At 37.5% G+C, this 28,000-nt stretch overlaps 2 protein-coding genes across 4 annotated transcripts; one reads left to right on the top strand and one right to left on the bottom strand.

Annotated features, from left to right (window-relative positions):
* Positions 1–24,418, top strand: LOC144651225 (cytochrome P450 4B1-like). 3 transcript variants are annotated; one of them, XM_078511142.1, is made up of 15 exons: positions 1–351; positions 7,890–8,146; positions 12,892–13,078; positions 14,085–14,212; positions 15,191–15,310; positions 15,721–15,779; positions 16,220–16,352; positions 16,801–16,866; positions 17,336–17,423; positions 18,921–19,023; positions 19,714–19,844; positions 20,031–20,095; positions 20,854–20,936; positions 22,247–22,312; positions 23,145–24,418. In XM_078511142.1, the coding sequence occupies exons 2-15, from the start codon at positions 7,964–7,966 to the stop codon at positions 23,296–23,298; spliced, it is 1,566 nt and encodes a 521-aa protein (XP_078367268.1). In that variant the 5' UTR covers positions 1–351; positions 7,890–7,963; the 3' UTR covers positions 23,299–24,418. The 3 variants fall into 3 exon arrangements, with proteins under 3 accessions (XP_078367268.1, XP_078367265.1, XP_078367266.1); XM_078511139.1 differs by lacking the exon at positions 1–351 and adding an exon at positions 5,833–7,552; XM_078511140.1 differs by lacking the exon at positions 1–351 and adding an exon at positions 5,833–7,784.
* On the bottom strand, positions 24,323–28,000 carry LOC144651274 (melatonin receptor type 1C-like). The gene has a single exon (XM_078511208.1). The coding sequence runs from the start codon at positions 27,645–27,647 to the stop codon at positions 26,631–26,633; it is 1,017 nt and encodes a 338-aa protein (XP_078367334.1). The 5' UTR covers positions 27,648–28,000; the 3' UTR covers positions 24,323–26,630.

Genomic DNA, 28,000 nt, shown 5'->3' with positions numbered 1-28,000 from the left:
CTTCTTGACGTTTGTCGCGTGCCGCTTTTAATAGTTTGACCCGCAAGTTCAAATATTTTGACAAGATGTGCTTTTGTCCTTTGAAAAGAATTTTAATCATAGCCATGTTTTCATAGTTGTCGCAGTGGCTGTGCTTTGAGAAGCATTTTTTTCTAACAAATCCATACCCCTTGAAGTAGAGGGTATGATTTTATAGCCATCGCGAGCTTGCCTGAATCTTGGTTTAAAGTAGTGTTGATATTTCCTGAAGCTTTCTTCGAGTATTGCAAGTGGATGATAGATGTCATACACGTGTCGCTTGCATCAGCGGACAGCACAGCAGATGAACAAAGGTGCTCGGCCACGCCTTAGGTAGGTTATCAAGCGGTTCATGGCGTTTGATCTTATCAGTTCTAGAAAGTTAAACTGGCAAATTACAAATTTAGATTTGCACTAATTCAAATTGATATCACATCCTTCGCCTCGAAGCAAACCTTGTACTTGTCGAAAGATTGCAAATTGGATCCGCGATGCACACGTGCTGTAAGCAAGTCGTTGGGGGTATTTTTGCAATGATTCAAAATCGGGTTTTGGAAGATTTCAATCGAAATATTAACCAATAATTACATTTGAAATCTTTACTGTTTTTTGGGTTAAATTGTTGTCTTTAGCGAAATATTATTCAAATCTTTGACCATGACTATGTATAAATATGTATAAATATTGTGGTATTAGCTGTTGTGTGGTGACAGGCTACATCTAATAAGATAAGCTGTTTACACAATATTTTGGCCTAGGGCTTTGTTGGCGCGTTTGATTTTGGTAAAAAGCATTAATTATAGTTGCTGCAGTTTCTTCTAAGCTAAACCGACCTATTGTAAGCCGGTCTCGATGTACTTTACCGCATGTAAGTTCAGCGAAAGGAACAAATGGTATATTGTACTACAGTCTAATTCTTCAGTAGCCGAACTAATTTGATCAAATTGCTCTTTTCCGTTTTTGTTTTGAGTATACGTTTTCTTTTCTCTCATCAAAGCTATCCTTTGAAACGATTGGATAGATTATAAAACAATTAACACATATACGTGATGCGATTATCGGTAAATGAAATTTGCGTGATTTAGTAAGTTAAGTCGATTTCTGTGCCTCAACTTGCACCACTGAAACACAAGACAGGCACCAAGGGTACTTGTAGCTGGGCAAATCCACTCAGAATAGATTTTTGATAATGTCTTTCACGAATTTAAAGAATTGGAATCTCGACAAGTGTCAATAGGAAATCAATCATTTTAAAGCAGCTGAATCAATGAAGATAGTGAAGTATTTCCCGTTTGTGAAAACGTAGGCGGCAGCGGGCTGCAAAAACAAAAAGGTTGGACAGGAACACGATTTCAGATCATGACCTTATCGTGGCTGGGGGTAAAAACAGAAAAAACTGCAGCAAATGAATTCCAGTTGCCTTAAGAAGTTCCAATTTCCGCAAACAACAAAGCATTCAAAATTCACTCCCTTTCGAAATGTATAATTCCCCTTTTTCCGCGTTATTTTACAATTCAGTAGTGATACTAATTTAAAAGCTTTATATAAATAACTCAATAGAAAATTAAGACACTGTTTCAAAACATGCAGTCCATTTTCCGTATACTTTAAATTTTTAACCGAAATCTAACATGACTTACATCTTTAAATATGATTTTTAATTGTCAAGCACTCGCATTTTTTCATACTTATCAGAAAAAGCATTTTTGACGAGCTCCTGCTTTCACACAAAAACGAGATCGTTATCATTTTTTTTACAATTGTTCGAATTCCTAATTACAGTAATTGCATAAGGGAACAAGGATTTAAACAGTTAGCTATGCATGCAGTTTTATAATCTTGTTATAGTATTAAACTCAGTCGTGAATGACTGACTGTGTCGGAGCTTGTTTGAGTAATACAGTCGAAGCTCTCTTAACGGACACTCTCGTAAGCGGACAGCTCTACTTACGGCCGCCTTGTTTGAAACCCCGTTTTAACTCCCATACAGACTCTGTATCTTTACATTCTCGTAAGCGGACATTCCCGTAAGCGGCCGCGGACACCTTCAGAGATTACGACTTAGACTTTTTCTCTTTTTTTAAGCTCCCGTAAGCGGACACTCCAAAGAAAATCCTATTTTACAACCTCTGTTTGTTTTTATCAATCAACTTCACATCGCCAATCGTCACAATGATTTTACAGTACCGATTAGTACCATAGTAGTAGTACCATATTTCAGTGTTTGTTTGGTCGTCATCCACGTCCGTCCGGTTATTGTGAGCCGGTTGGGCAAGCTCCCGTAAGCGGCCATCTATCCCCCACACCTCTAGTGGCTGCTTACGAGAACCATTCTCGTAAGCGGCCAGCTCCAGTTGCGGACACTTTTTTCGCGTCCCGAGGGTGTCCGCTTACGAGAGCTTCGACTGTTGTACTTGAAGGGTTCCGGTATATGAATCAGTCATGAATGACCGTCTGAGTTAAATATTGTAGCTGTCGATCCAACGTATAGCTAGATGTCGTCAGGAGCAGTGTAAGGCTGCATATTCTAAATACAAAACTGCATATAAAATAAAAGTATCTGCTTTTATCAACTGCGGTATATCACCAACAAAATACTTTATTTAATGGTGAAACGTCGTAAGGCTTTTTAGCATAATTGGCTCAATATGGGTTATGTAGAACACCTTTTACCCCTTAGTCTGTGTCAGTGACCGAAAAGACTATCTAAGACATGCATCCAAGCGTCTTCACGGGGAAAACAAAGCAATTCAGCTGAGAGTGAAAGGCTGCATTTCAGTTGGTTTTACTGGCTCACTTATACTCAGGATATATGCCACAAATCACTTATCTTACTCGCTAGTAACAAATTAGAGGGTTCATACTAGAAAATCATTTGGTTTAAAAACTGTAAGCAATTTGGTTAGCCTTTGAAAAATTTACTCGTGCTGATTTATCCCAAATTGCACTCGAAATCATGTGATTACCTATACAAATCAACTTCACCTTAAAAGGTTGCTTAATGCTTTACTACTCATGCATCTAGTTCTAGATAAGCTAAATCGCTATTGAATCTGTACAGCCTTGGTTCAACACTAAAAGAAGCTGACCATAGTACAGAATTTTGCTGAAATGGGGCCGGAAGTGATCTACCTTCATTATGTAAGATTCACTGCTGGATCAGAATAAAAGTCGATAAACCCTATGTTAAGATTTAAAGTTACCAAGACAGGATAAGGGGAATCCTCTCTTGAAGTTACTCAATTGCAAGGTTTTACATGAACTCTCCCCAACCCCATCCCCACTATTTGCTTAGTTTAGTTAGTCAAACCGAGTTCCCGAAATGCTAATGGCTATAAATTCTTTCTTAAGGTTTTCCCGCTGTAACCGAATGATGCGATATCACCATAAGATTTTGTTTTGAGGATGTTTTGGTCTAGTTGTGATAAAGAACTCGGAAGGTACACGGCACCTTTCGTTCAGCCATGCGAATTAAATTCTCCTAAATCCCTGTTACAAATCAATAAGGTTGCGTGAATTTCGCATGCGGTAAATTTAAAATATTTAAAGTCGAGTGGTTTTGGTAGCAAATAAATACTTAACAACGCAAAATATACACAAGGGCTGACGAATACAGGGATTCACAATTCAAACCTAGACAATGATTGATATCGTTCAGGATCAATTTGACAAGCTTTGGATAAAGGCAACATGAACAACAACAACAACAACAACAACAACAACAACAACAAAGAAAAATACTTTATTTGCCCACGCAACATTTAGGAGCGCAAGCACTCGTTAAAACGTGTGCGTGAACACAAAATAGTAATCAAACAGAAAAACAAATGCAAAAAATGAAAATGCAAACATTATTGTTTGCTGTGTTTGCTACGTCGCCAAGAACTGTGGAAATAATAATTAATTTCACCGTGATCTAACATGACACACCTAGAGTGACCTGGCCATTTGAAATGTCTTTGAGATGACGGTATTCAACGGAAGTAAGTAAGCAGATAAAAAACTTTCCAAAAAAGCCGAATATATCCTATCTACATTTTTAAAATTATTTATGATTATGCCATGGCGTTCTGAAAATGGTTTAGATGCTATTGTAATAAGATTAAATATATCTAACTGACAGAAACCACATACAAAACATCGACCACGGAATTCGGAAAGGGACGCTGTGCTTTATATTATAACTTAAGGTGGATTTCCACTGACGCGTTTTTGTTGACGCACGTTAACGTACGTAAAAATTGTATACGTGCGTAAAAATGAAATTTTACGCGCGCGATTACGTGCGTCGAATTTACGTTGTCTAATTTTCAATGCCACGTTTTTCTCTTGTTATTTACGTACGGTACACGCACGTATACGCACGTAGCGATCGCGAGTGTTTTCAAAAAAGTTCAACTTTTTTCGCGACTGTCTGCGGTTAAGGTGGATTTCCACTGACGCGTATAAAAAGCGTTTCTTTTTTACGTGCGTTGAACGTACGTAAATGCCCGCCATCCTGAATTATCAAGTTGGTGAATAGAGTGTGTTATTGGCGGCCATATTGGAGGAGTGAAACGATAAATTGTTTCTCCTTTGGGAAAAAAATCATTAACATTTTTATGCAAATATTTTGTTGTTTGACTCTTCCAACATGGCCGCCATGAAAACACTTTGTACCACACGCCAGTAAAAGAAATGCGTGAATATGACCAAGAGGCATTTAATAAATACTTCCGAAAGACACCATCAAGTAAAAAAAAGATTTGAGGCGACCTTTCCGGATTGCAGGTTCAAAGTCTACGTAACCACTACTTTCACTACTGCGTTCGTGTAATTTAGTTCTATAGTCAGTTCTATAGATTATTGCTGGAAATGTTCGGAGTTTCTCGATGAGAAATGCTTCTACATCTGAATGTTTTCCCATGTAAATCGACGGCGATTTAAAAAAAAATTGGTTTTCCACATGGCAAGTGGTGTCATGTGACAAAATCCAAAAGTTTGATTGGGTAAATCGCTGCGAAACCGCAGTCAGCCGCGGACAAAGTTGAACTCAGTTCAACTTTTTCGAAAACACTCGCGATTGCTACGTGCGTAAACGTGTGTGTAACGTACGTAAATACCAAGAAAAAAACGTGGCATTGGAAATTGGACAACGTAAATTCGACGCACGTAATCGCGCGCGTTTTACGGACGTTTACAATTTTTACGTACGTTAACGTGCGTCAGCAAAAACGCGGCAGTGGAAATCCACCTTTTTTTACTTGATGGTGTCTTTCGGAAGTATTTATAAAATGCCTCTTGGTCTATTTACGCATTTCTTTTACTAGCGTGTGGTACAAAGTGTTCTCATGGCAACCATGTTGGAAAAGTCAAACAACAAGATATTTGCATAAAAATGTTAATGATTTTTTCCCAAAGGAAAAACAATTTATTGTTTCACTCCTCCAATATGGCCGCCAATAACACACTCTATTCACCAACTTGATAACTCAGGATGGCGGGCATTTACGTACGTTCAACGCACGTAAAGGAGAAACGCTTTTTATTACTTTTTACGCGACAGTGGAAATTTGCCTACGTAACTTTTTTTACGCACGTTTTACGTACGTAAATATTTACGCGTCAGTGGAAATCCACCTTTATGGCCATGTTGTGGATTAAAATGAATTTCAGGTGAAAATGATTTTAAACTAGTTTGATTCGTATGATTTGATTAGTAGAGGGGACTTTTCCCCTCAGCTACAGCTTTCGGCATATTGATAATTTTTTATTTATTTATTATAATTGTTATTGTTGTTCTTTATGTTCTAGATTTATTACAATAATCCTTAAACAAACACAAATACAAATCAAGCTAGTTTGAAATCATTTTGAGCTGAAATGCACTTCAAACTACAACAGTTATATCAACGAGCCTTGCGACTACAAAACGTACAAATTCTTGGAAATTATACAGTGCTGCCTTGGGAAAGTTATCTCTCCATCGTGACAATGATACTCTACAACTCAGGAATAGGAATGATTATTGCTTTAAGAGGATTGCGGACCAATTGCAGGCTTAAATCATTTAAAAACGGTCAATATTAACAGTGCAACCTTAAACTACCATAACATTTTTTTGAGATAAGCTGAGATATGGCTAAAGTTCATTAATTTGGTCTCTTCTTGATCAAATGGGAGTGCTCATAGAGAAATGTTGATACGAGCAATGCTCAAGGAAATTTTCTGACTGAGCAGCAATAGGCACGACCAGCGTGCAATTATCATTTCATCATTTCAATCATTTCCGAGTTGAGCTTTGTCTCTGTTCTCTGGTTCCAAACGAGTCCTTATGCAAAACCGCGAGTTTAATTTCATATGAAAGTGATTTGGATTTGTATGAAAATGACAATGCACATGAAATTAATTTCATATGAATGCCCGGTTTCGCCAGCTAAAAAACTCGGTCTGGTACAGAGGGGGAAAAAAATCAGAAATGGCCTATTAACTTTGCATATTCTTATGTCTATTTTTTATTTTCAGCAATTTTCTTTTACCACAAATAATGTTAATATTTGTATAACGCCAATCCGCGAACTTCTCAGGGAGCTTTACAGACAAGACAAATAAAAGATAAAACGCGGAATTAAAAATAAAAAAAAAGGTTCTAAAAAGGGAATAATTTAAATGAATCTTGGAAATTTATAAAAGAAAGTTAAAAACTTTTTTGATAAAGTTGTCTTTTCTCAGTTCAAAACGGATGCACATTTAAAGTTCCCAACTGCATAGGCTGAAATTAAGATGAGAAGTATTTACCGTTACGTGCAAAATTATATTCCAAGCATAATATCAGGTCGTGAACTTAATAAAGCTATCGTTTATAATCCGTCGATATCAGCTCACATTAATTCCATTCGTCAAGTCAAGTGCGATATTTTTATCTGTTCAATACATTGACTGCATTCCCGGCATATCATTTAACCTTCTGCCAGATCGTTCAATGTTCATGTCATCAGTGGTTATTGTCGTGATTTATCGTTTTGAAGATCAGTTGCTGATCAGTAATGGATGTTTGATGAAGTATGTTCTTTTGCCAACAAACACCTATGTAAACATTCTCCGCCTCGGATCAAGATATGACACACTGTTATGTTTTATTTGTGAGTAACTGTTTGCCCTAATGACTGACTAAAATAATAGTTTGACAGTAAAAATAGCCACAGAACTTCAAACAATACCGCTATGCTGACATGCGATACCTAACACCAACTTGTAACATGTAAATATTTTAAGCTTCAAAGATCGGAGTAGCATTTTAATGCATTCCTTGTGGTCAATGTTTGCGACCGTGTGCTGTTTCGAAAATGACAAGAACAGAGAGATGCAGAATATTCGCAGACACTGCCTCAGGGATGTTGTAATCCCGTCTTGCCGGAAGCAGGCAATTTACAAAAGCGGCCAGTCCGAACTTGCGCAGCACACACAACAACGTACGATCAACTTGGGAACAAGATTCCGCTCCCTTTAATCTTGATCTATATGTCTGTAGACATAAATTTTTCGTGATTGGAAGGTAAGTTTAGACTAATTTTCTACTTTACGAACGCTCACCACTTAATTAGGCCGGTAATGGTAAGAACTGCACGGTGACAGAAAAGGGAATTAATTAAAAGATTTGACATTCTTAGAAAATCAAAACTACCCATTATCTTGGAGTTACCGTGTCCACCTTCCAGATAGCGGCATTGAGTGATCGAACGTTCGAGTGGATACACACGTGGGCAGTTTTGTCAGTTTCAGGAGAAGTGCGTGCCAACGTTTGATTTCATAATCGATATCTTAGACGTGAAATATTCTTAAGCCGTTCAATCTATCTTAACTCTTGTTTTTTTGTAATCCTCGTCTTATAGATATTCGCGGGTATTCTAACTAGACAACGACTTGAACAGTGTCAGCGGAGTCGCACGCAATCTCTCCATCAGAAATGTGTGAAGAGTTTGAGTGGCCCTTTAGTGCTTGGACACCATGCTCTCTTTTGCTGTCTGTAGCCCTGACCGTAGCCTTCAGCCTTGCAGCTTCCTTCGCATTTGTTCTGGGGAATGCTTACATCCGAGTAAGAAACTTTGATGGTCCACCGTGTCATTGGTTCATGGGACATATCGATCAGGTAGGATGAAAATAATCACGTCTAGCTTCGCGGACATGTATTCATCTTTGACACTTGCTATCTTTCATTGCCTTAACATGCCGCATTGTGTTTTTCTATTGTTTTGCACTTTTCAGGGGTCTAAGCTTTAAAAATGATCGTCCATCGCTTTCTTTCACTTGACAGTGCAACACAATAAAAATTAAAGTGAGCCATTATGATAAGTGCGCGTGTGCCCATGCGGCAAGAAATTCAAAACAGAAGACACGCTAAGAGCATCATCAAACAGTAAGAGTGTTTAGCTGAAGCCATCCTCGGCGACATCTCATTTTTTTGAGTCGGTTTAGTTTAAGCACGTGGAGTTAACGCATGAGTGTGGCCTAGACATTAAGCCCACAGTTTATCACTGGTAAGAAAGTAAGCACCGCACCGCAAAACTCAATAATCCAAAGCAGGCTAAAGCATAGAGTTCGCAAAATTAAAAGGAGTGGGAATTGCAGCTATTAACTTCAGAATGTTAATAAAACATCTTTTCCTCTCACGAGCAAGACAAAACAAGACATAAACAATGACCGTTCCAGGATATGTCCTTGATTCAGTATTTCGTATCTTCTAAATCCTGCAAATATGTCCTTTTGCTCAGTTTAAGGTTGTATTACAACAAGAGTGTAAAACTGTTTTGCACTTTGTGATATCTCATTTACCGTTTGTCCTGATCTCTTTCATGTTTTTTCATGTTTAATTTTCAAATAATGCCTTTCCGGACTACTCAATCATTCTAAAACGAACGTTAACTCAAAACCGGATACGTTTACTAACTTAATTGAAACCACGAAAAAGCAAACAAACATAACTGTTTGTGCGGATCTTTTGAGACAATACTGGCCCGGGGGGTGAAGTACTCTCATATTATGGGCTATCAGTATGTAAAGGCCACAGAACAGGGTATGGTTTTTAGCATCTTAGTCCTTAAAAAGGGTATTTTTTGCTTCTTTCGCATCATGATCCCGGTGTGATCGTTACATAGGTTCCCTTTAAATTGATAAGCTAAAATTGCAGTGCGTAAACCTCCAGCGAAACGAAGAATATCTGGTCTCATAAAGAAGTAAAAGCGTTTTATATCGCTTCACCCTGCCTTGAATATGATGCTATTTTTGGTGTTTGCGCCTTCAAAAGGATATTAATTTTCGGTTTTCTTTTGGGTCAGATTGTACGACTCTTTGCGGCACACATTTTATCCTACGGGAATACTCCCTCTCTCCCCCCCCCCCCCGGAATGCTGTTGGTAAAAAGGTGTTGTTTTTCCTTCATGATAAAGCGCAAGTTGACTTGCAGTTCACGGTGTTGTACATTGGTTTCATGATCAGTTGACGCAGCGGATTTCGTACTGAGCTGAGGCATTTTGCTGTTCGGATCTTCAGAGTGCGTGTTCACATCTAGATCCCGAAAGATAAATGAAACACGTGGCGATGCACTTCATCGCTTTAAAGACTTCACAGTCTGGTAGATATAAAGCCTTTAAAATATAATTACAAATGTTATATCAATATAAATACAGTATATCAATGTACAGTATATCAATGTTAAAGCGTATGTAACCTTTCACTCCAAGCACGCCGTTCCAAACCAAGAAATGAAACTGATGAAATTTGTTTTTACAATTCAACAAGCAACTGGTGAAAAAGACACCTTGAGCCATTTGACCCCGCAGGATGAGGAATTTTAGGGTTTTGTTTCTTTAGCCTAGGCTTAAGACCCCAAATACAATTTTCAGACTCGATTTCGAAGGATTAAGATTAAGCAGTACTTGTGGAAAGATACAGAATGACAAGTTTTTTCAACATAACCCGGGTTTATACTACAACAACAAGGCTTTATAAAACCTCTTGTCCGGTGACAATGTCCTGCCAGGAGAATGACAATTGACGTACAACATTTATGTCTAAGAATGTAAGATATTTACTGCATTCCATACCGTCACTCAAGTGCAGATTGCATAGTATGCAATCTGCACTTGAGTGACGCATTTGAATAAGCAAGTCTTGTTTACATAACGAAAAGGTATTATATCACAAATATAATCGCATAGTTGTGGCGTGATGATATACGAATGTGCAGTTTGTGTTATCTGAGATAACACGCCACCAGCATGGATTGTAGACCTACCGCTTTAAACGCCCCCGTGTTAAACTGGTTGCTGTCAGAACAGGGTCCCTTCGTCCCTCATAGAGAGATCCCTCATAAAAAAGAGAGAGCTAAGATTCCTGTAGAAGCGATCTTAATTCCCAAGTGGTCATTACCTAGTTTGTCCACATAGAATCCGTTTATTATGGCAATAAACTCGTATGCCACAAGAGGGACACAAGAATGTTACTAGGAAATTAAAATCGGAAGAGATCTTAAATTGACACTGATATATAATGTCCCAACAAGTACGATAAGGAATGATCCAATTCAGCTTGCACCCAGCACAATGCGGTATTGTGTCGTGCCGGCTCAGGCTTGTTTTTGCCTGAAGAGCAAACAAAAACGAAGTGAACGAATGTGGTTTCTGTTACTTTGTGGCGTGGGTGATACAACAATGTTTATTTTATAATATGTTTCTTAAAGTCCAGTAAGTTTATTTTCTCTGTCAAGCATTTTTTTAAAGTTTATTTTAAAAAAGTTTAAAAAGTCTATTTATTTCAGTATTTTTATTTATTTTCTTTGCCGAGAATTTGTTTTAGAAAGGTTGCAAACATAAAATCAAATGCAAAGCTGATCAGACAGCTTAAAAGGCCAAAAGGCAGGAAAAGGCTAAATAAATTTTATTTCCCAATATTTCGGTAGACAAAACTAACCTTCTTCAGAGGCTGGACTAGCTGAAATATTGGGCAATAAAATTTATTAAGCCTTTTAAGCGTTGCGATCAGCCTTGCATTTGGTTTTACGTTTTATTTAACATTGCTGATACGTCTTCACTTCGCTTCTGTTTGTCCAAGCGTTCCTTGCATTGTTCCAGAGGTTCCTTGCATTCTGCAGGGGATTATAATTAAGAACTTCATTTCGCTTTGTAAGTTTTCCTCCAGCTCCTATGTTGATTTGTATAATCCAAAACAATCTTCTTGGGTGGGTTTGTCGCTGCCGAGTACCGGAAGATCGTTTAATTAACTCATTCTTGTCACAACAAAAATATACACAAATGAACACCAAATTCAATAACTCCAAAAGTATTTACAGCAATGTAGTCTCCAATATTTCATTTCAAAGGGCAATAAAATTTTTTCTGAGTTCTTTCTCTCCACACATCAATTCATTATTATTTATTCACAAAATATGCTTTCTAAAAGATAATAATCTCCTTATGAGAACATTAAACGTTTCAAAAAGAATTTTTGAATCACAAAATCGTTTAAGGATATCGATAGAGGTTGTGAAACACGAGCTCCCCCACGCTCTCTGCTTTCTTGCTTGCTAACTTTCTTCCTTGCATTATGGCTATTTTGCTTTGTTGCTCTCTTACTTTCTTCTCTCTCTCTCTTGCTTTCTTTCTTTACCTGTCACACGACCTCAGTCTTGTTCGTTCGTTTAATTCCGTATATCAAACTATGACTAAACAATTCTTTAAGTAAAAATGTTTGTTCTATAACTAATTGATACTGTTTTTCTGTTTTTCTCTTTACTTTTCTTTCTTTTAATTCTACTTTTTATTTTAAATTACTGTTTATGTATATAGACTCGTATTTTCCTTATTTTATTCAGTATATTACATGTACAACGTACCCAGTCAAAGCATATTAATATTTGCAACAACACAGCTCCTTTAGTTTTTACTTTGTTTTTTTGGTTTTGTTTGTGTGTGTTTTTTTCTGACAAAATAAAATGTTTTTTTCTAATGTCGTTTTATTGGACAATCAAGGCAGACTTAAAATGGTTCGAGAAATCTGGAGTTCGAGAAATGCTTTAAAATAATAATAATAATAATAATAATAATAATAATAATAATAATAATAATAATAATAATAATAACAACTTTATTATCGTGTCAAATCTGTAGTAGCTGAGGGGAAAAGTCCCCTCTACTAATTGTGGACACCTAACCTGCCTAACTAAAACGTAATTAATATATATAAAATAGAAAATATTTATATACATTTAAAAAACCTAAGTACAAATATATTAAAATTCTGTTTCTTTAAATATATTAAAATATAAAAATTAAAATTATGTTAAAAGTAAAAATTATGTCATGTTATGTTGGCTGCCAGTCATTCTTGGCATAGTTTGCATCCCCGACAGTCACTGATATTAGCAGCCAGCGCAGTGAGGTCCCGACCACGTATAACACATTTGAATTGCTTCAAAGAGGGTAAATTTCTTAGTCTAGGAGTGAGAGCATTCCAAAGTGTGGGCCCTAGGTATCGAAGAGAGTGTTTGCCAAGACAGAGTTTGTTTGTTTGACAGAGTGAATCAAAAAATCTAAGGGAAAATAACTGTTAGTTCGAGTTATCGGGAGCAGTTCGAGAATTCCAGAGGTGGAGAGATCGGGACTCCGCTGCATTTATTTACACTGTTTTTTTCTCCACTCTTATTTTCACGTGCCTTTTGCGCTCTTGAAGGAAAACTGCTGAGCAGTACACACTGTAAGATATTTTTATAAACATTGTAAGGAAAAAAAATAATGTAAATATTTTCTTATCACTGCAAAAGATGGCCACTAGGTGTAATAACGTTGCTATTGTTTTTGAGTTTTAATTATGTTTTACTGAATTTGTTGGCTACAACAGGCTACTTTTGATGGCCAGGGCCTAAAGTTTCATCTGAAGTGTACCGAGCGTTACAAGACAGCCTATCGTGTTTGGTTCGGCCCAGTGAGGTCAGCGGTTGTTCTCTGTCACCCTGACACGGTCAAGCCAATTCTACCCACTACCTTCAAGGAAAAAACTGTCTGTCACCTTCTCTCTTCTTTTCTTGGTATGTTTGTAAATTATTTTAGGAGCCGTTTAATAGGAATGTGCGCGCTAAAAACTGTGTTTATTTAAACAACAAGATTGGGAGCTTAAGGTTTCTAACGGCTAAAACCCACGACTTAAGTTAAGCGAGCAGTTAAGCTGCTTAAGGATACCCAGTGACTGACATATGTCACGGGGAATTCGCAGATTTGTGGTCTTAGCTGTTCTGAAATTAGTAGTAGGCAACTAAACCCTAAATAAACATTATCTTTGAACATCTAAAGGAATATATAGCCTTAATTTGCAGAGAGAAATCAAGCTACGACTATAAATATCGATATTTCGAAAACGCGCGAAAACAACTTGAAAACGTTTGCTTACCTTTTTCAAATTGCAATCCGTTTCCTTCCGAGCCATCCGCAGCCAACGATGCTCGTAACAGTTCCAGTGCTCTAATATATAGCAATTTTTAATAAAAATAGACTATATTTAAAAGGATTCTTGCGAGATAAGTATAAATTTTGGCGGTTCAATTATCTGGTAAAATCCATGACATACTCCCATTAACACTTTTTGGCCATAATGAACGAACGGCCTTCTATCGATCTTAAGTAAGTCTTCTTATGCAAATGCGCCAATTTGATTAAAATGGTTTCGCATTCCCCTTTTTAAGTTTATTAAGACGAGTCGGAGACTTAGTGATGCAATTGCACAGACAAAAAAGGAGGGCATAAAATGCGGCAAAAATGTTTTCACGCTAAGAAAGTTAACTTCTCCCAAAAAACGTCCTCTTGACATTATGCACTGAAAAACCACTTTCGTGTTTACTGTTCTTTGCGTTCTCACTGATGAGAATTTTTCTGAAACAATTAAAATATTCGCTCTCTGTTTTTCCCCTTTATTCCCTTCGCATAATTTCTAATTTTCTAATCTTCGCGTTTTTCATATTCAAGGATCAGCACGTTGCTGACTGCGTTTAATTTTTATTTTCGGTTGTGTTTGCTTAGTAACTCTCCCTTCTTTGTTAGGTATCGGTCTTGGTCTCCAAAAAGGGGAAAGATGGCAAAGTACAAGAAAGCTTCTGACACCAGCATTCCATGGTCAAACAATCAAACCATACATAAAGATTTTCCAGGAGTCAGCAGACGTCTTATTGGTACTTGAACAATCTGATCTTGTGTTAGAAATTAAGTGTACAATGATCGATGATTCTTAGAGGTTCTTAGAAATTTTCTAGTTTTTTTAAATTTTCTTTTAACAACTTCATTTCTGTTAAAATCTCAAATTTGCAATAATTAAAAAAAAAAAGTGTTGACACATTGTCGTTTAATTAAGGCCCTACTCTATTGTAATTTGAACCAAGTCACCCTTTCGCCCCTTTTTGTCAACCCCCTTCCCCCATCATTGTTGTAGTTCGTTTTTTGAAGCCCTTTGCTACAATCATAAAACATTGGATGGGGGAGAGGGGGGTATTTTGACAGTGTGATGAAATTTAAAAACTAGTGGTAAATTTCCCATAGAAACTGCAAGGACAGATCAATGCCAGTGCCAGGTGTCAACTACTTTTGAATAAGAATGTAGTTTATAGCTGTTGCCGCTTTACCAGACGTAGTCGGGGAAAGAACAAGGAATATAAAGAGAAGTTAACTGTCTCTCTCTCACAAATTGATTATCATAATCATTATTATCATTGTTATCATTAGGTATACGCGGAATCTGGGTATCGAGCATATTATATGGATACTTGCGTTAGGAACATGAGCTTGGCAGGGATGTGTCGGTAAAATTGCATAGAGAGGGTGAATGAGACAAGACACAAAGTTAAAAAAAATCCGGATAGGCACGTGGCATGTACCGTAGCATTTCATTTGGATGTCAATTCCAGTTCAAATCATAATTATGTTGAATATAAAACACTCCACAAAGTTGCTCGATTGTGATTGGTCATAGGAGTACCCATCACGTTTCTATGCCAACCTGGCCAAACGTGGCAAAAATGAAAGTATAAAACTTGATAGCCTGCTCACAAGCTAAAAACTTGATGGGTTTTACCTTGAAATGTAAAATATTTCATTTTTACCAAATAAGAGTTGTTAAACTTGCTCCCAATGCATGATTTTCTGTTATTTTTCAGACGAACTGGTCGTCCTCTGCGAACAGGGAAGTGGAGCTTTTTCATGACATTGGTTTGTTGACGCTGGATATCATTTTGAAGTGCGCCTTCAGTTACTGGAGTGACTGCCAAGTCAAAAGATAATTTGCTTTGTCTTGTACTTGTATATTGATAATATATTATTAAAGAAATGAGGTTTAACATTCGTAAGCCAGTTAATAAACTGGAATTGGTTCCCTTCTAGTGTTCTCGTTAACGATTAAACAAATGTCTGTATTCCTTATTGTTTGGTGATGTATCGAATTATTATTTGTCCAGGCCTTGGTTGCTTGAAGTACGATCATAAACTAATCCAGGGTGTTGTCAACTTTGAATCCAGCTTTTAGCTAACTTCTCTACAAGGAATTCTATAAATAACTTTTATCAGTCCAATTTTTACTGTGGCTATTCTCGAAAAATATGTAGCGTAATACGAAGAAAGCGTTACATAGCTTCACTGTACATAGCGACAAGCAGGTGCTTATCTCCAATTTTTTTATTTTCCCAGCACACCGGACTCTTTTATGACGGCGGTTCACGAAAATACTCGAGCAATCATGGATAGGTTTTTGTAAGTATATTTCACTTTTATTGTGCTCGGTGACTACGGTTTGTTACTGGTTTAAACTCCTTTAGATGACTGGATTCTAGTAAGCAGACGTAGTTTTTCACGGTGGAAGGTTTCGAGAAATACCATACTTACTTGTCATTTGTGCTATCAATTAACTACAGCGGAAAGGCATCAGTACTGGACTTATAGCCTTGGTGGTGGCTCTTAATTTGTTTTCCACAATTTTGACAGTTTCTACAAACAAATTCCTAATAGTAAAACAATACACCCGAATAAATCAGTAAGTTAATATAAAAATAATAACAAATATAATGTTAAATATGACGAGGAGTACTCAGATAATTATAATACACCAACGTGAGAAAACTAGGATGTCGGTTTTCAGTTATAACTCTTAGATAAATGCTAAGCTTCACCAATGACTGATACTTGTCTTTCAGAAATCCATTACTCCATTCAGATTTTGTCTACAATCTGACGCCCACTGGAAGAAAGTTCAATAAGAATTCTCTCATTGTCGCCCATAAGGCTGATGAGATTATCAAGAAAAGAAAACAGGCTTTGCTGGATCAGGTGATACTTTTATTTATACTTTACCTCCTTATCTTTGTAAAGGTGCTTCGTCTTCGAACATAAAGACCACGTCAGTTATTTTTTCATTATTATTCTGTCGTTAAGCAGTCGACTTTACACTTTACCCTAAATATATAATGACGAGGAAGTTTTTGGTTTTCTCTGGATAGCGCTTCTTTAATTCGTAACCAGGTATCGAAAATTATCAGGTTTCTTGTCACTGGTACGTTCAGGGTTGGCCGGTATGTTGGTTGTGGCTGGCTGGTTGGTTAGTTGGTTGACTGGGTCGGCCGATCGGTCGGTCGATTAGTTCGGGTTGCTTGGTTGCTTAGTTGATTGACTAACTAACTATCGACTGATTAATTACCTGAGTGGTTGATTCTTTGACAACTGAAATATAACTGACTTGATTGATTGACTGATTGATTGATGATTTTTTCTTTTTTAGCCCGAAGAGGAAGCTTTACGAAGACAAGAGCATTTTGACTTTCTTGACATCCTTCTTGAAGCAAGGGTATGAGGTTTTGCTATTTTTTTTACGAAATTAACTTGTTCCTGATGTGACACGTGAATTCCCGCCAACTACCGAACATGTTTCGTAAACCAGTGCAAGTTAAAAAAAATCAGCGAAACTGAATTGAAAGCCTATACTTTACATAGGGCCAAGATAAGCTTCCTACTGTTGTTTCTTAATTATAAAAGACGTTCAAGTCATGGGTTGAGCAAACAAGGTTTTGTATGAAATAGAAAAAGAAGAAAACAATAGACAAAACCGTTGGACATCGTTGTTAAATTGGCGGTATTTACCGTAATACCATCAGAAATGTAAGAACTCGGATGTTTGGCTAGCTCTGAATCAATGTTGCGTAAATTCTACGGCATGTGTCTTGTAGCAGTCAGTTTAGTTGGTGTTTTATATTTTCAGTTCCGTTCAGTTCTTGATGTCGTAATGAGTCATAATGATTTTTTCAACCCACTTTCAGCGTGAGAACGGACAAGGGTTAACAGATGGAGAGATTAGAGCAGAAGTAAGAACTTTCATGTTTGCCGGACTCGACACAGTGACGAGTGGTAAGGGATGTCGTACGATTTTTCTGCCCTTCCAGGGTTTCTCGTGCCACTAAAAGTTAGTAATTGATACGATTTGTTACCTTCGATTAATCATTATTCATAGTCAAGGGAAAACCTGAAATTTAAACAAAGAGATCTGGACGCTTAATTGAGGGGGAGAGGGGGGGGGGGGGTTATACCCTATAGTCGACTAAACGAGGAGGCTAGACCAAAAAGGTAGCAGATTTCCCGAATTGGACGATACAAAGGGAAAAACTGCCAGCGCATGTCAAATTATTTCGACATCAGCTGCAATGATCTGCTGCATATTCTAAAACCGCATTTTAACCCCATAAACCTTAAAGCTGTCGCTATTATCTATAATTACAAGTCATGTCATGTCAAGCATACATGTCTCGTAAGAATTAAAAAAAAAAATCCAAAGGAACTTGAATGGTTTATAACGAGAAAGCCAAAGGGGTCAAAATGTAGCAACCCCAACCACAAGTCCCAACCGTATTGGTTGATGAACGCAAGACATTTTCGCCGTAGGAAATGCCGGGCATCTTGTTTAACAGGGTCGTAACCAGGTATATGGGATCAGGGATCACAGCCTTGGGATCAGGGATCACAGCCTTGGGATCAGGATCACAGCCTCGGGATCGGGATCATGGACCCGGGATCCCGGGTCACAAGTCATGGGATCCGGATCGGCCAATCAGATCGGATCAGAATGGAATCAAAGATCAAATGTTGCCACATTTTAGGGATCAGGAATCAAAATTTAGAGCTAAAATTTGGGATCAGCGATGAAAAAATATACCTGGTTACGACCCTGTGTTTAACGCAGTAACTGAAATGACTCTCTCTCATACTGACGAAACAAATCGATGATTGATGACATCAATAAGTAACCCGGCTTATGTCGTTAATTGATCGGGTAATCAGTGAGAAATTAATCACCCGATTAGTCATATATCGTCACCGATGAAAAATGATTAATCGAAGACAGCATTTTGAGGCGCATCGACTACTCAATTATTATTGTTATTTTTGAAGTTAATGTCGAAGTGATTACCCGTTTATCCATTACATATTTATTTAGTTGACTATACATCGATTCCTCATAAACAACTCATTGATGCCGAAAAAGTGCATTGCATTTTGAATAATAAGCTTTTACAACCGTTTACAGTTGATCGTTATTCTTTTAAGATACCTTGAGGTATTATAATTGTTACCTATAAGATTTAACAAGTTTTTGCTGCAGTTGATTTCTCACACTCGGCAATTTTACAATGGCTAGTACATAACTGAGTTCGCCATGCTAACAGCGGAAAAAACTATTTAGAAGAGTGCAGAACTGATCGATTAACTGTTCGTGATCTAACTACTTTCCTAACCTTAAACGTAAAAGTTGAATGCCGGAAGACTCATCTTCTTAGAATTCCTACGCCGGCTTATTTCAATGGCATTGCTTGAGTTAGATGGAGCCCACATTTCTGTTTATATTTGCAGCAATTTGCTGGATTTTGTATTGCCTGGCACTGCATCCTGAACACCAGACGAAGTGTCGGGAAGAAGTTGATTCAATATTTGAACAAGGAAATGGATTACAATGGTTAGCACACACCGCGTTTATTCCGTTACTTATTTGTCTTATTTTTATTGTGTATATCCTCCTGCAACCATGATGTCTTTGTCATATTAATGTCTTCCCCCTTTTTCTAAAACAAATTATTAAGCTTTTGCTGGGCAACATGTAAAATGGCTAGTAGTTTGCGTTTGCTTTGGTTTGTCATTACTACGCTTAGTGATTGGTTTACAAATCTCGCGCCGCTTTCTTAGCCAATCAGAACTAAAACCAAAACCAATCGTGACTCGCTTACGTACGTTTTCCCGCGATTCGTGCCTGCAACTTGTATTTGCTTCGAGTTTTCATTGGCTCACTGGATTGCCTGTGTTCTTTGTGATTGGCCAAAGTAATTATTTTGCGTTTGGTTTTAGGCGTCTTTTGATATATTAAAATTCAGCTTGGTAGCTAGGCCTAGAGAGGTCTAGAGGTCTTGCTACCAGACTAAATTTTAATATAGCAGAAGAAGCCTATTGGAAACTGCTCTTACAGATAAACGTTGGCTCGGGTTGAAGACGTCAAAGTCCTATTTGCATATATTCATTTTAAGCTTCATTATAATGCTTTTATTTTAAAAGTGTATACCCTCATATACATGTAGACAACGAGTTACTCCAAAAGTTAATGGTGTTGGCTATTACAGCTTAGTTATTGGTATCAATACTGTGTCATTGACAGGACGGATCTGGGTAATGTTCCTTATTTAAAGCTGTGCATCAACGAAGCAATGAGATTGTACTCACCTGTTCCAATTATCTGCCGTACATCAGACAAGAGTTATAATTTGCAGGAAAGGACTGTACCCCCAGGTAAGACACAATGCTCAAGTTTTTAATGTTAAATGTCAGATAATCATTATTTGCTAGTAACTGGCAAAAACAAGAACAACTTCATACTTCGATAATAATGATGAATTCGATTCAGTAGAGAAAAGCTTTTTGTACAGTGAATTCCGTAAGAAGTTTAATCTGTGCCATTTATTGTTTTTGGCGCAGGTACTTTTTTGTACGTCAATATATTTGCTCTCCACCGCAACCCTTATGTCTGGAAAAACCCAGAGGTAAGAAATACAATAGAACTCATGACATAAGATATGCATTTTTAACAATCAATCCAAGAGTACGTTGGATGTAAGGTGGTAGATAGCCAACGAGGCGACTAGCGTGGAGTTGGCTATAATCATCCCATATCCAACTAGCGCGGATTGAATAATTCTTTTAAATTATTAAAGCAACCTCGAAAATATAACCGTAAATTTTGCTAATTTTATTTTGTAAAAAAAGACCGGACGACGATTCTTGTCGACCACGTTTGTCAGGCATGGTATGATGTATGGCTAATATCCAGTGACCGCTAAGCCAATCAAAACTCTGGAAATACATAATCCAACACTTCCGTTTTTTATAAACTTTGATGCGTAATGATGCCGTCCAATTCATAGATAGAAAAAGAAAAAGAGTGGACTACCGACCTGACTCGTGTAAAGAAATATAGGGGAAAATATTAGAGGACAGCAGGGGCGGATCCAGTATTTCAAAAGGGGGGGGGGGGGGTGGATGGCAGACCATTAGGGCCTAACGCTAACCCTAACCCTAACCCTAAGTGGCGGCAGACGGCGAAACGTGGCGTAACAACAACCAGACATGAGCGAGAGCTAATTTTTCTTTCTTTATTTATTTTCTATTTCAAATAAAGTGACATTTCGATTTTTTTTTTACTGAAAAATGGGGGGTGGATATCCACCCTATCCACCTCCCCTGTATCCGCCCCTGGGACAGATTATATCAAAGTTTCTATCAACACGTCTTTTATCTTCAGGCTTACGATCCCTTGCGATTCAGTGAGGAAAACTCCAAAGGACGACCTCTGCATGCATTCATGCCATTTTCAGCAGGAATGAGGTATAATATGATTAAAAACGGTTTGTATCTGATCTTAAAAAGCTGTTAAAACCGTATAAAAACTGAATTTTCGGTAACTCTCTGTTACCTTCATCAGAGTTAAAATTGGTTCAGTTCTTTTTTGCATAATAAGTTTTTATACGCCACCGGTCTCTAGGGATTTTCCCAATGCTAAATAAACTTGCGGAGAATGTATATGTTCGTTCACGCATTTAATATCCTGGATGGAATGTAGCGCTTCTAGGAAAAGGCGTTGTCGTCTATTATCCACGTTTCTTTCTAAAATTTTCACGTAATCTGGATGAATGTCATGGTCTGTTGTTTCCGGTGAAGTTTTATTGCGCTTTCGTTGCTTGACTTTGCGCCAGGTTTGTGTTCTGCGCCGCGCGAATTCCAAGATCTTTTGCTCTCTCCCACATAGGCAAAATCACATGTGCAAAATATCTTCCCTCAACCTCTGAGGGAAAACAGAGCGAAGAACAACAAGTGATCGGTGACCTTAAAGACAACGGATACCTCTAAAGTTTCATCGATCGTTGCCTTGAAAAGAAAACAGAAAACCAAGAAAGTCAAGAGAGTCCAAGGGAGATTTTATACGTTTTTAACAGCTTATTAAGATCAGATACAAACCGTTTTTAATCATGTCAAACACTGATCGCCCTAATAACATCTACGAGGTATAATATATTAACTCTTAATACACCATCGACAAATCACACTGATCACGTGGTACCAAGTCAGACGACGGGTATCAGACAATGTACCCCATCTTATTTAATTTTGGTAGAGAAGTAAAAAAAAAAAAAAAAAAACGAACAAAGATACCTTTTTAAAATTATTTAAAAACTATAAACTTGCATTATGATAAAGCGCGTTGTAGAAATTAATCGGAGGGAAATAAAATAACCAAGACCAAATAAACCATTTCTGTTTGCTGGCAATCCTCTAAACGTCTGGTATATTGAAAGATACTGCCTGAGACTAAAGTCTTGCATTATTTAACTCGCAATTAGACTAAGGCGGTATCCTCCAATATACCAGACGCCTAAACGGGGTTATTTACTAACTATGCAATATACTACAAAAATTATGTTCAAACCAATGTGTGCTCTGCAAATTTTTAAATCGAATTTATGTCGTTAAGTTACAGGGTTATTCCACATAAATACTTGATAAAATTTACTTCTTCAAGGAACCTGTTAATTTGACACTAATATATCTCATTTCTATTCATAAGCTTAAGAATGTGCTTTTTTCTTTTATTCCGGACTGTTGTGTAATAATCGCTTTTTCATGGTGTGGCTTTGCAGGAACTGCATAGGACAGAACTTTGCAATGGCGGAAATAAAGACGATAGTGGCCATGATTCTTAATCGGTAAGTCTGACATCGTAAAAATTAAGGCTGGACGAGTTTTTTGATGTTGTTTTTGTTGTTGTAATTGTTGATGTTTTCGTTATTGGCGGTGGTGGTGGTGGTGTTTTCTTTCCCAATCAACTATGTTTACGTATTTATTTATTTTTTAATTAATTAATTTTTTTTTTTTGGGGGGGGGGGGGGGGATGAGGGGTTCTGACAGTTAAATGTGTTTGCCTAAAGCCAATTCCCATACTTTGGTTTTGAAATACAGTGGAACCTCGACATAACGTAGGACCAAGGGACTGACAAAATATGTTCGTTAAAACGAACTTTTGTTATATCGAGGTTCTTTAGTTTCCATATATTTTACTATTACTGGAGCGAAGAATATCGTTCGTTATATCGAATGACTTCGCTATATAGAGGTTCGTTAAATCAGGGTTTCATTGTAACTGAACTTAAGGGCCGTATTCTCTTTGAGGCAAACCGAAGCACTTGCCTCAGTCATTTTGTTTCGTTTTTGTTACTTATTTTTTGAAGGGGAAGATAAAGTAAATAACTAAAAAGAGAATTTAACCATTGACATTGCCTGCGTCAAAATGTTTTTTTCTAGCTACGGCCCTGAACTTTACAGTCAGTGGATTGTTCGTAAATTGTGCTATCACTAGTAAAGTTATTAATAAATGTGTCAGATATTTTAGCGTTATAATTTTCTAATCACTATTTGGTGTCACATTGAAAAGTAAAATCTAAACCGTGATGCAATGGATAAAAATCATGTAAATGAATAAAGTACCAAAAAAAAAATAATAAATAACTCATTTGACTATTTCTTCCTTCACTGTTTCAGGTTTGAACTAACGGTCAGTGAAGATAAACGTGTGTCAATAGAAGACCTGCTTACAGTGCTTGTTTTACGCAGTAAGACCGGAGTGAGAGTTAATATCACTCCAAGAAACCACAACCATATTTTACAAACGGTGTCAAACGCTGACGGAATCTGATCTCACTGAAGAAGAATGATAGACGCGCTATGAAGTATTAGCCCAGAGAAACCTTAACTTATATAGTTTAATGTAGTATAGGTCACGGTAGCAGTGACAAGTGTAAATGTCACGACGGTTAAAATGAAACCGCAAGAGAAAAACGACATAATTATTTGATAATGATTCTTTCGGCTCGTCGTAAGGTAATCCCTTACGACCATAGTCTGAACGTGTATTTCTTTAAGGTCACAGTTCTAGTATGGAAAAGGATGTATGCACAGAAACTGAAGTTAAATGTTATTTATTTATGACTATGTCAGATAAGACGGCTGTAAAACGTGCACAGCGGGAAAACTTGTCGGATATCATTATGTTTTAGAAATCTTGGTTTCTCAGGCTAAAAAGCGGCTGCAGAAAACCGTAAACAAGGACTATAAATATAACTCGCAACAGGCACTCTGTGTACAATATGATGCACTCCACGCTTTCTGATGCTCTACTTCTTCTTTTATTTGTGGTCGTGATAAATTGAAAATAAGAGAAATAGTCTTAAAAAAGCCTAAAAAATTAAAACTCAGGCATCATGATAGTTGCAATCTTTGAAACTAAGGTTTAAAGCCACACTTCCCATGCCTTTTACTCTAATAAAGACATTGTATGAGACAGAGCACCATCACTAGGTGGTGATTTTCGATCATAACATTTGACTTGCTACCTAATGATATTAGAGTAAAAAGACGGTGGAACTGCGGCTTAATTCCCTTCGTTAAAAAAGTTACAAGACACGAATGCAAAGCTGGAATCGAGGTTTCCGCTGTATTTGTTAATTTCCGCACTGTTTGCAGTTAAATTTGGCGCGTCACGCCAAAGGCCACGTGACGTCAATGCTTCCTGGCGTACTTATGCCCTCTTTACCAGCAAGAAAGTTACGACTTCTATTAAGATTAAGGAACCGGTTAGCTAGTATATAAAATTAGATGTATATACATGTAACATGTTATGCATATGTAATTATGTTGTTGTCAAAGAATAGCACTGAGACTTAAGATAGCCAGAGTATTTTATTTCGTGTAATTAATATTTAGTTACAATAAATGTAATATTACTCTTTATATAATAAAAACACTTTAACATTGTGCTTTGCATACTGTTCTTTCTGGAGTAGCAAGAATGCCAGGCATAGCCGTCGATTCTCCATATTAGCAAACTGAACATTTTACCTTGTGATTTAACTAAGACAAACAAATACAGTCCTTATCTTAAGAGGTGCTCACACTATGGCTTGTGATATACCTTATACTTTATACTACGCCTTTTAATTGAGTATGTCAGTTCTGTTCACACCTGCCTTACTTCTTGGAGACACTGTAAAATGCACTTTGTGAATAACTATGAACAGCCCCTGTTCCTGTAATCGAGTATTGGCTAGTCAAATCTTTCCTGTGTAGTATCAATACAATTCGATAAAAATTACCGTCTAGGGTGAACACGCGCTATTTAGTATTTCACTTCATCTCCTTTACATAACTCTTATTTTCAATGTTTACATGCATTCCCACATCTTCTAAGTAAAATACTAACAGTATCCTATGATGCAGGAAATACGTCTTCCATTAACAAAGTTCCACGATACAATGTATTTCTACATCATCATGCCTATTTTTAGCACGTTTTCAAACAATGCATGCATAGATTAGTATACTACCTAGTAACTCGCTAATAAGGTAACCCTTTCGGCTCAAACACAACGATCATCTTATGACTGAAAAAAGCATGCCAAGCCAGACCTGGGGGTGGACCGGAGGTCTTAAGGATTAGATTTTAAAAGATCGTTTAGATACAACTGGCCATACATGTCTCTTGACGGTTACCAATGCAACAATAAGCGATAATTTGTATTATAAATACAAATCAGAACCAAAAGGGTTGCCGAATGTCACTGCACCTGAGTTTTGAAAATTAAGATCCTGCGTAAACGAAAGATTGGAAAGGTTTCTGTGAGTACTCACTGTGTTATCAAAAGGCATGCACATCATCCAACATATCTTCATAACTTTATTATGATTTATGAAGCATCTCTTAGGCTTTTATTCTCTATTTGAAAAAGAAATAATCCTTAGAAAGATGATCTTCTTTATATTGATTTGATCAAAAAGTAGGTAATAATGCAAAAATCAATATACTTCGACTCTTCTGATTATTGCATCAGTACTTTGTGTGGGGCTGATATGTTTTTACCGTGTTTTTAAAAAACCAAAAGCAACAACTGCTCTTTTTATACAGCAGTGTTTCATGACTTTCAGGACTGAAGTGTGCCTTGGTTTTTCATTCGATAAAATCTTTCTATAATTGGTTCTCAGCATGCTCTTACTGATCAATGTAAAGTTTCTTTTAGTTTCAATCAATCCGACAAGTCCAAACCATTTCTGTTGGTGTGGGTTACATTGGCGACAGTTCCCACCTTTTACTTTCCACCGCATTTGGCTTTGGTTTCTCCGTGACGGCTTATTCAATTATTATTTGTGGGCGACAAGCAATTTACGTTTGTGGTTATTTTGGTTTTGAAACCTCTCAGGTCACGACTACTTCTTGTATAATTCTCTACAATCACGCTCTGCTAATAAAACCTTTTTTTAGTATTTTCCAGTACAAACAGCGGTATATTTACATCATGTACTTTTTGAAAGATATTTTACCGAACCTTAACATATGGCCGCAACCGAAGGACTAATTAGTTATAAAATGCCTAGTTTTAAATACTCGGAAATGTACATTACTAAAATATTGACTTTGTACTCTAGGATAGCCTAACAGAAAGAATACAAAATTATTTTTTACGTTTGACTTATAATGCATCCGTAGTGCTGGGACAAGATATGCCGTTTTCATTTAATTCAAGTAGACAAAAATATCCCGGCGAAGGATGTTTATTGTATAATCACAAAACGAAAACTCTGTAAGTTCGCATATCAGCTTCTAGCTCGATCTCAGATGCATTACGACACTTACATGGATGTTTGTCTGTTTACGGTTAACTGACAAATTAAATCGAACAAATGGTCAAAATGTTTTACTGAAAATTGGTGTCTAAAGTAAAACCAAACCTCCTGACAACTGACAAACAGATACGGGAAGATCCCCGGCTATCATTAAAATCAGGCTCGTGTCGAATGTGCTCACATTTAAGGAAACAAGACAAGCGTAGAATTAACGAATATGACGCTAGATTATATTTTGGGTTGTTTTAAAGCAATATCGATACAGCTATTTGTAGTTACAGCTTAATTCAACTTTAATAAAGCGCTCCGAACAAAACTAAAGAACAAGTGGTTGAATTAATGTCAACTTTTCTAAAGTACAGAGCACTTACTCTCCTGCGTATGTGGGGTTTCCTCGGAATCCTGTGTAATATCTGCGCCACCGCTCCACTTGAACAGCTTCTTGTATTCGTCTCTAAAAGTTTTGTTCATGACACCATAAATGACGGGGTTTATCACCGTGCTCAGCTGACCCAAAAACGTGTACATAACGTAGATCTCGCGAGGAAGGTTCCAGCTCCCTTGACCAAACCCGATGAAATCCACGATCGAAATCGGCGTCCAGCAAATCAAAAATCCGCATACGGTAAGGAACAAGGTTTTTGTGACGTTGATATCTTCAACTGTTATTTTCGTAGTGGTTGGTTGTTCACTTCGGCGTCTCATGCCTTTCATCTTCTTTTTGTGTTCTTTCAGCGCCTTAAAAACATTGTAGTAGCAGAACGAAAGCACAACCATGGGAATGGCAACGAAGGCGTACCCCAACAGGGTGAAAAAGTCGACTTCGACGACTTGAAAGCAAAAGAACTTCCCTGCGTGATAAACGTAACGGTGATCGGAAGCCAGATAAGGCAATGGCTCGATCATCGACAGAAGCCAAATCCCCAAGATCATGAACCGCGTGTTTCTAGTGGTGAACCACTTTTGGTAGTTATTTGGGCGAACGATTAAGACGTACCGATTCACGGCGACCCCTGTTAACGTTAAAAGTGAGACACAGGCGAGCATGGCGACCGCATATCCTTGAAGTTGGCAGACGAAATTTCCGTAAGTGCGCTTTCCCGCCACGAGGACTGTGAGGCATGGCGGCTGGCAAATCGTAGCCATTCCAATATCAGCTACCGCCAGCGACATTATGAACAGATTGGGAATTGTTCGAAGGTTTTTGTTCTTGCAGACCATCCATAGGACTAAGGAATTTCCTATCAGAGCTGCCAGGATCAAGACAGAGCATACAAGCGCTTCCACGACCACCCGGCCTGTTGATCTTTCTGCAAGGAGAGTTACATAGTTCTCCAGCGACGGATGTCCCTTGCTATGTTCAGACATTTAGACTGCAACCGTCTCAAAAATAAACTCGAAACTAAAGAACAGCAAGCCCAAGGCGGCCGCAAAAATGTACCCGAAAATGAAACAGCAAGTCCCAAACTAGGCGTGTTTTTGGCCGAATGCTTGTTTTTTAAACTGAAATATGCCTCGACTGTTCGCTTTATGCTGTTACGTCTAGGGCAGATGTCCAATTAATGTCGATTACTCATGTGTCGTGTTTATGTTGAAGAGTTATCATTTCGCACAATGCTATCGGCGGAAAGTTTTATCTTTTGTTGAGAATCAATTTTGCTTTTAACCGCTGCTGTCATCTTAATTCAGTGTAGATTAGGAGAGCAGGTGGACTTTTATGA

Source organism: Oculina patagonica, chromosome 4 (genome assembly GCF_052425735.1).
Source record: "Oculina patagonica isolate OP01 chromosome 4, crgOcupat, whole genome shotgun sequence".
NCBI lineage: Eukaryota > Metazoa > Cnidaria > Anthozoa > Scleractinia > Oculinidae > Oculina > Oculina patagonica.
Note: the sequence above shows the minus strand (reverse complement) of the source record. Positions and strands in the feature narration are given on the sequence as shown.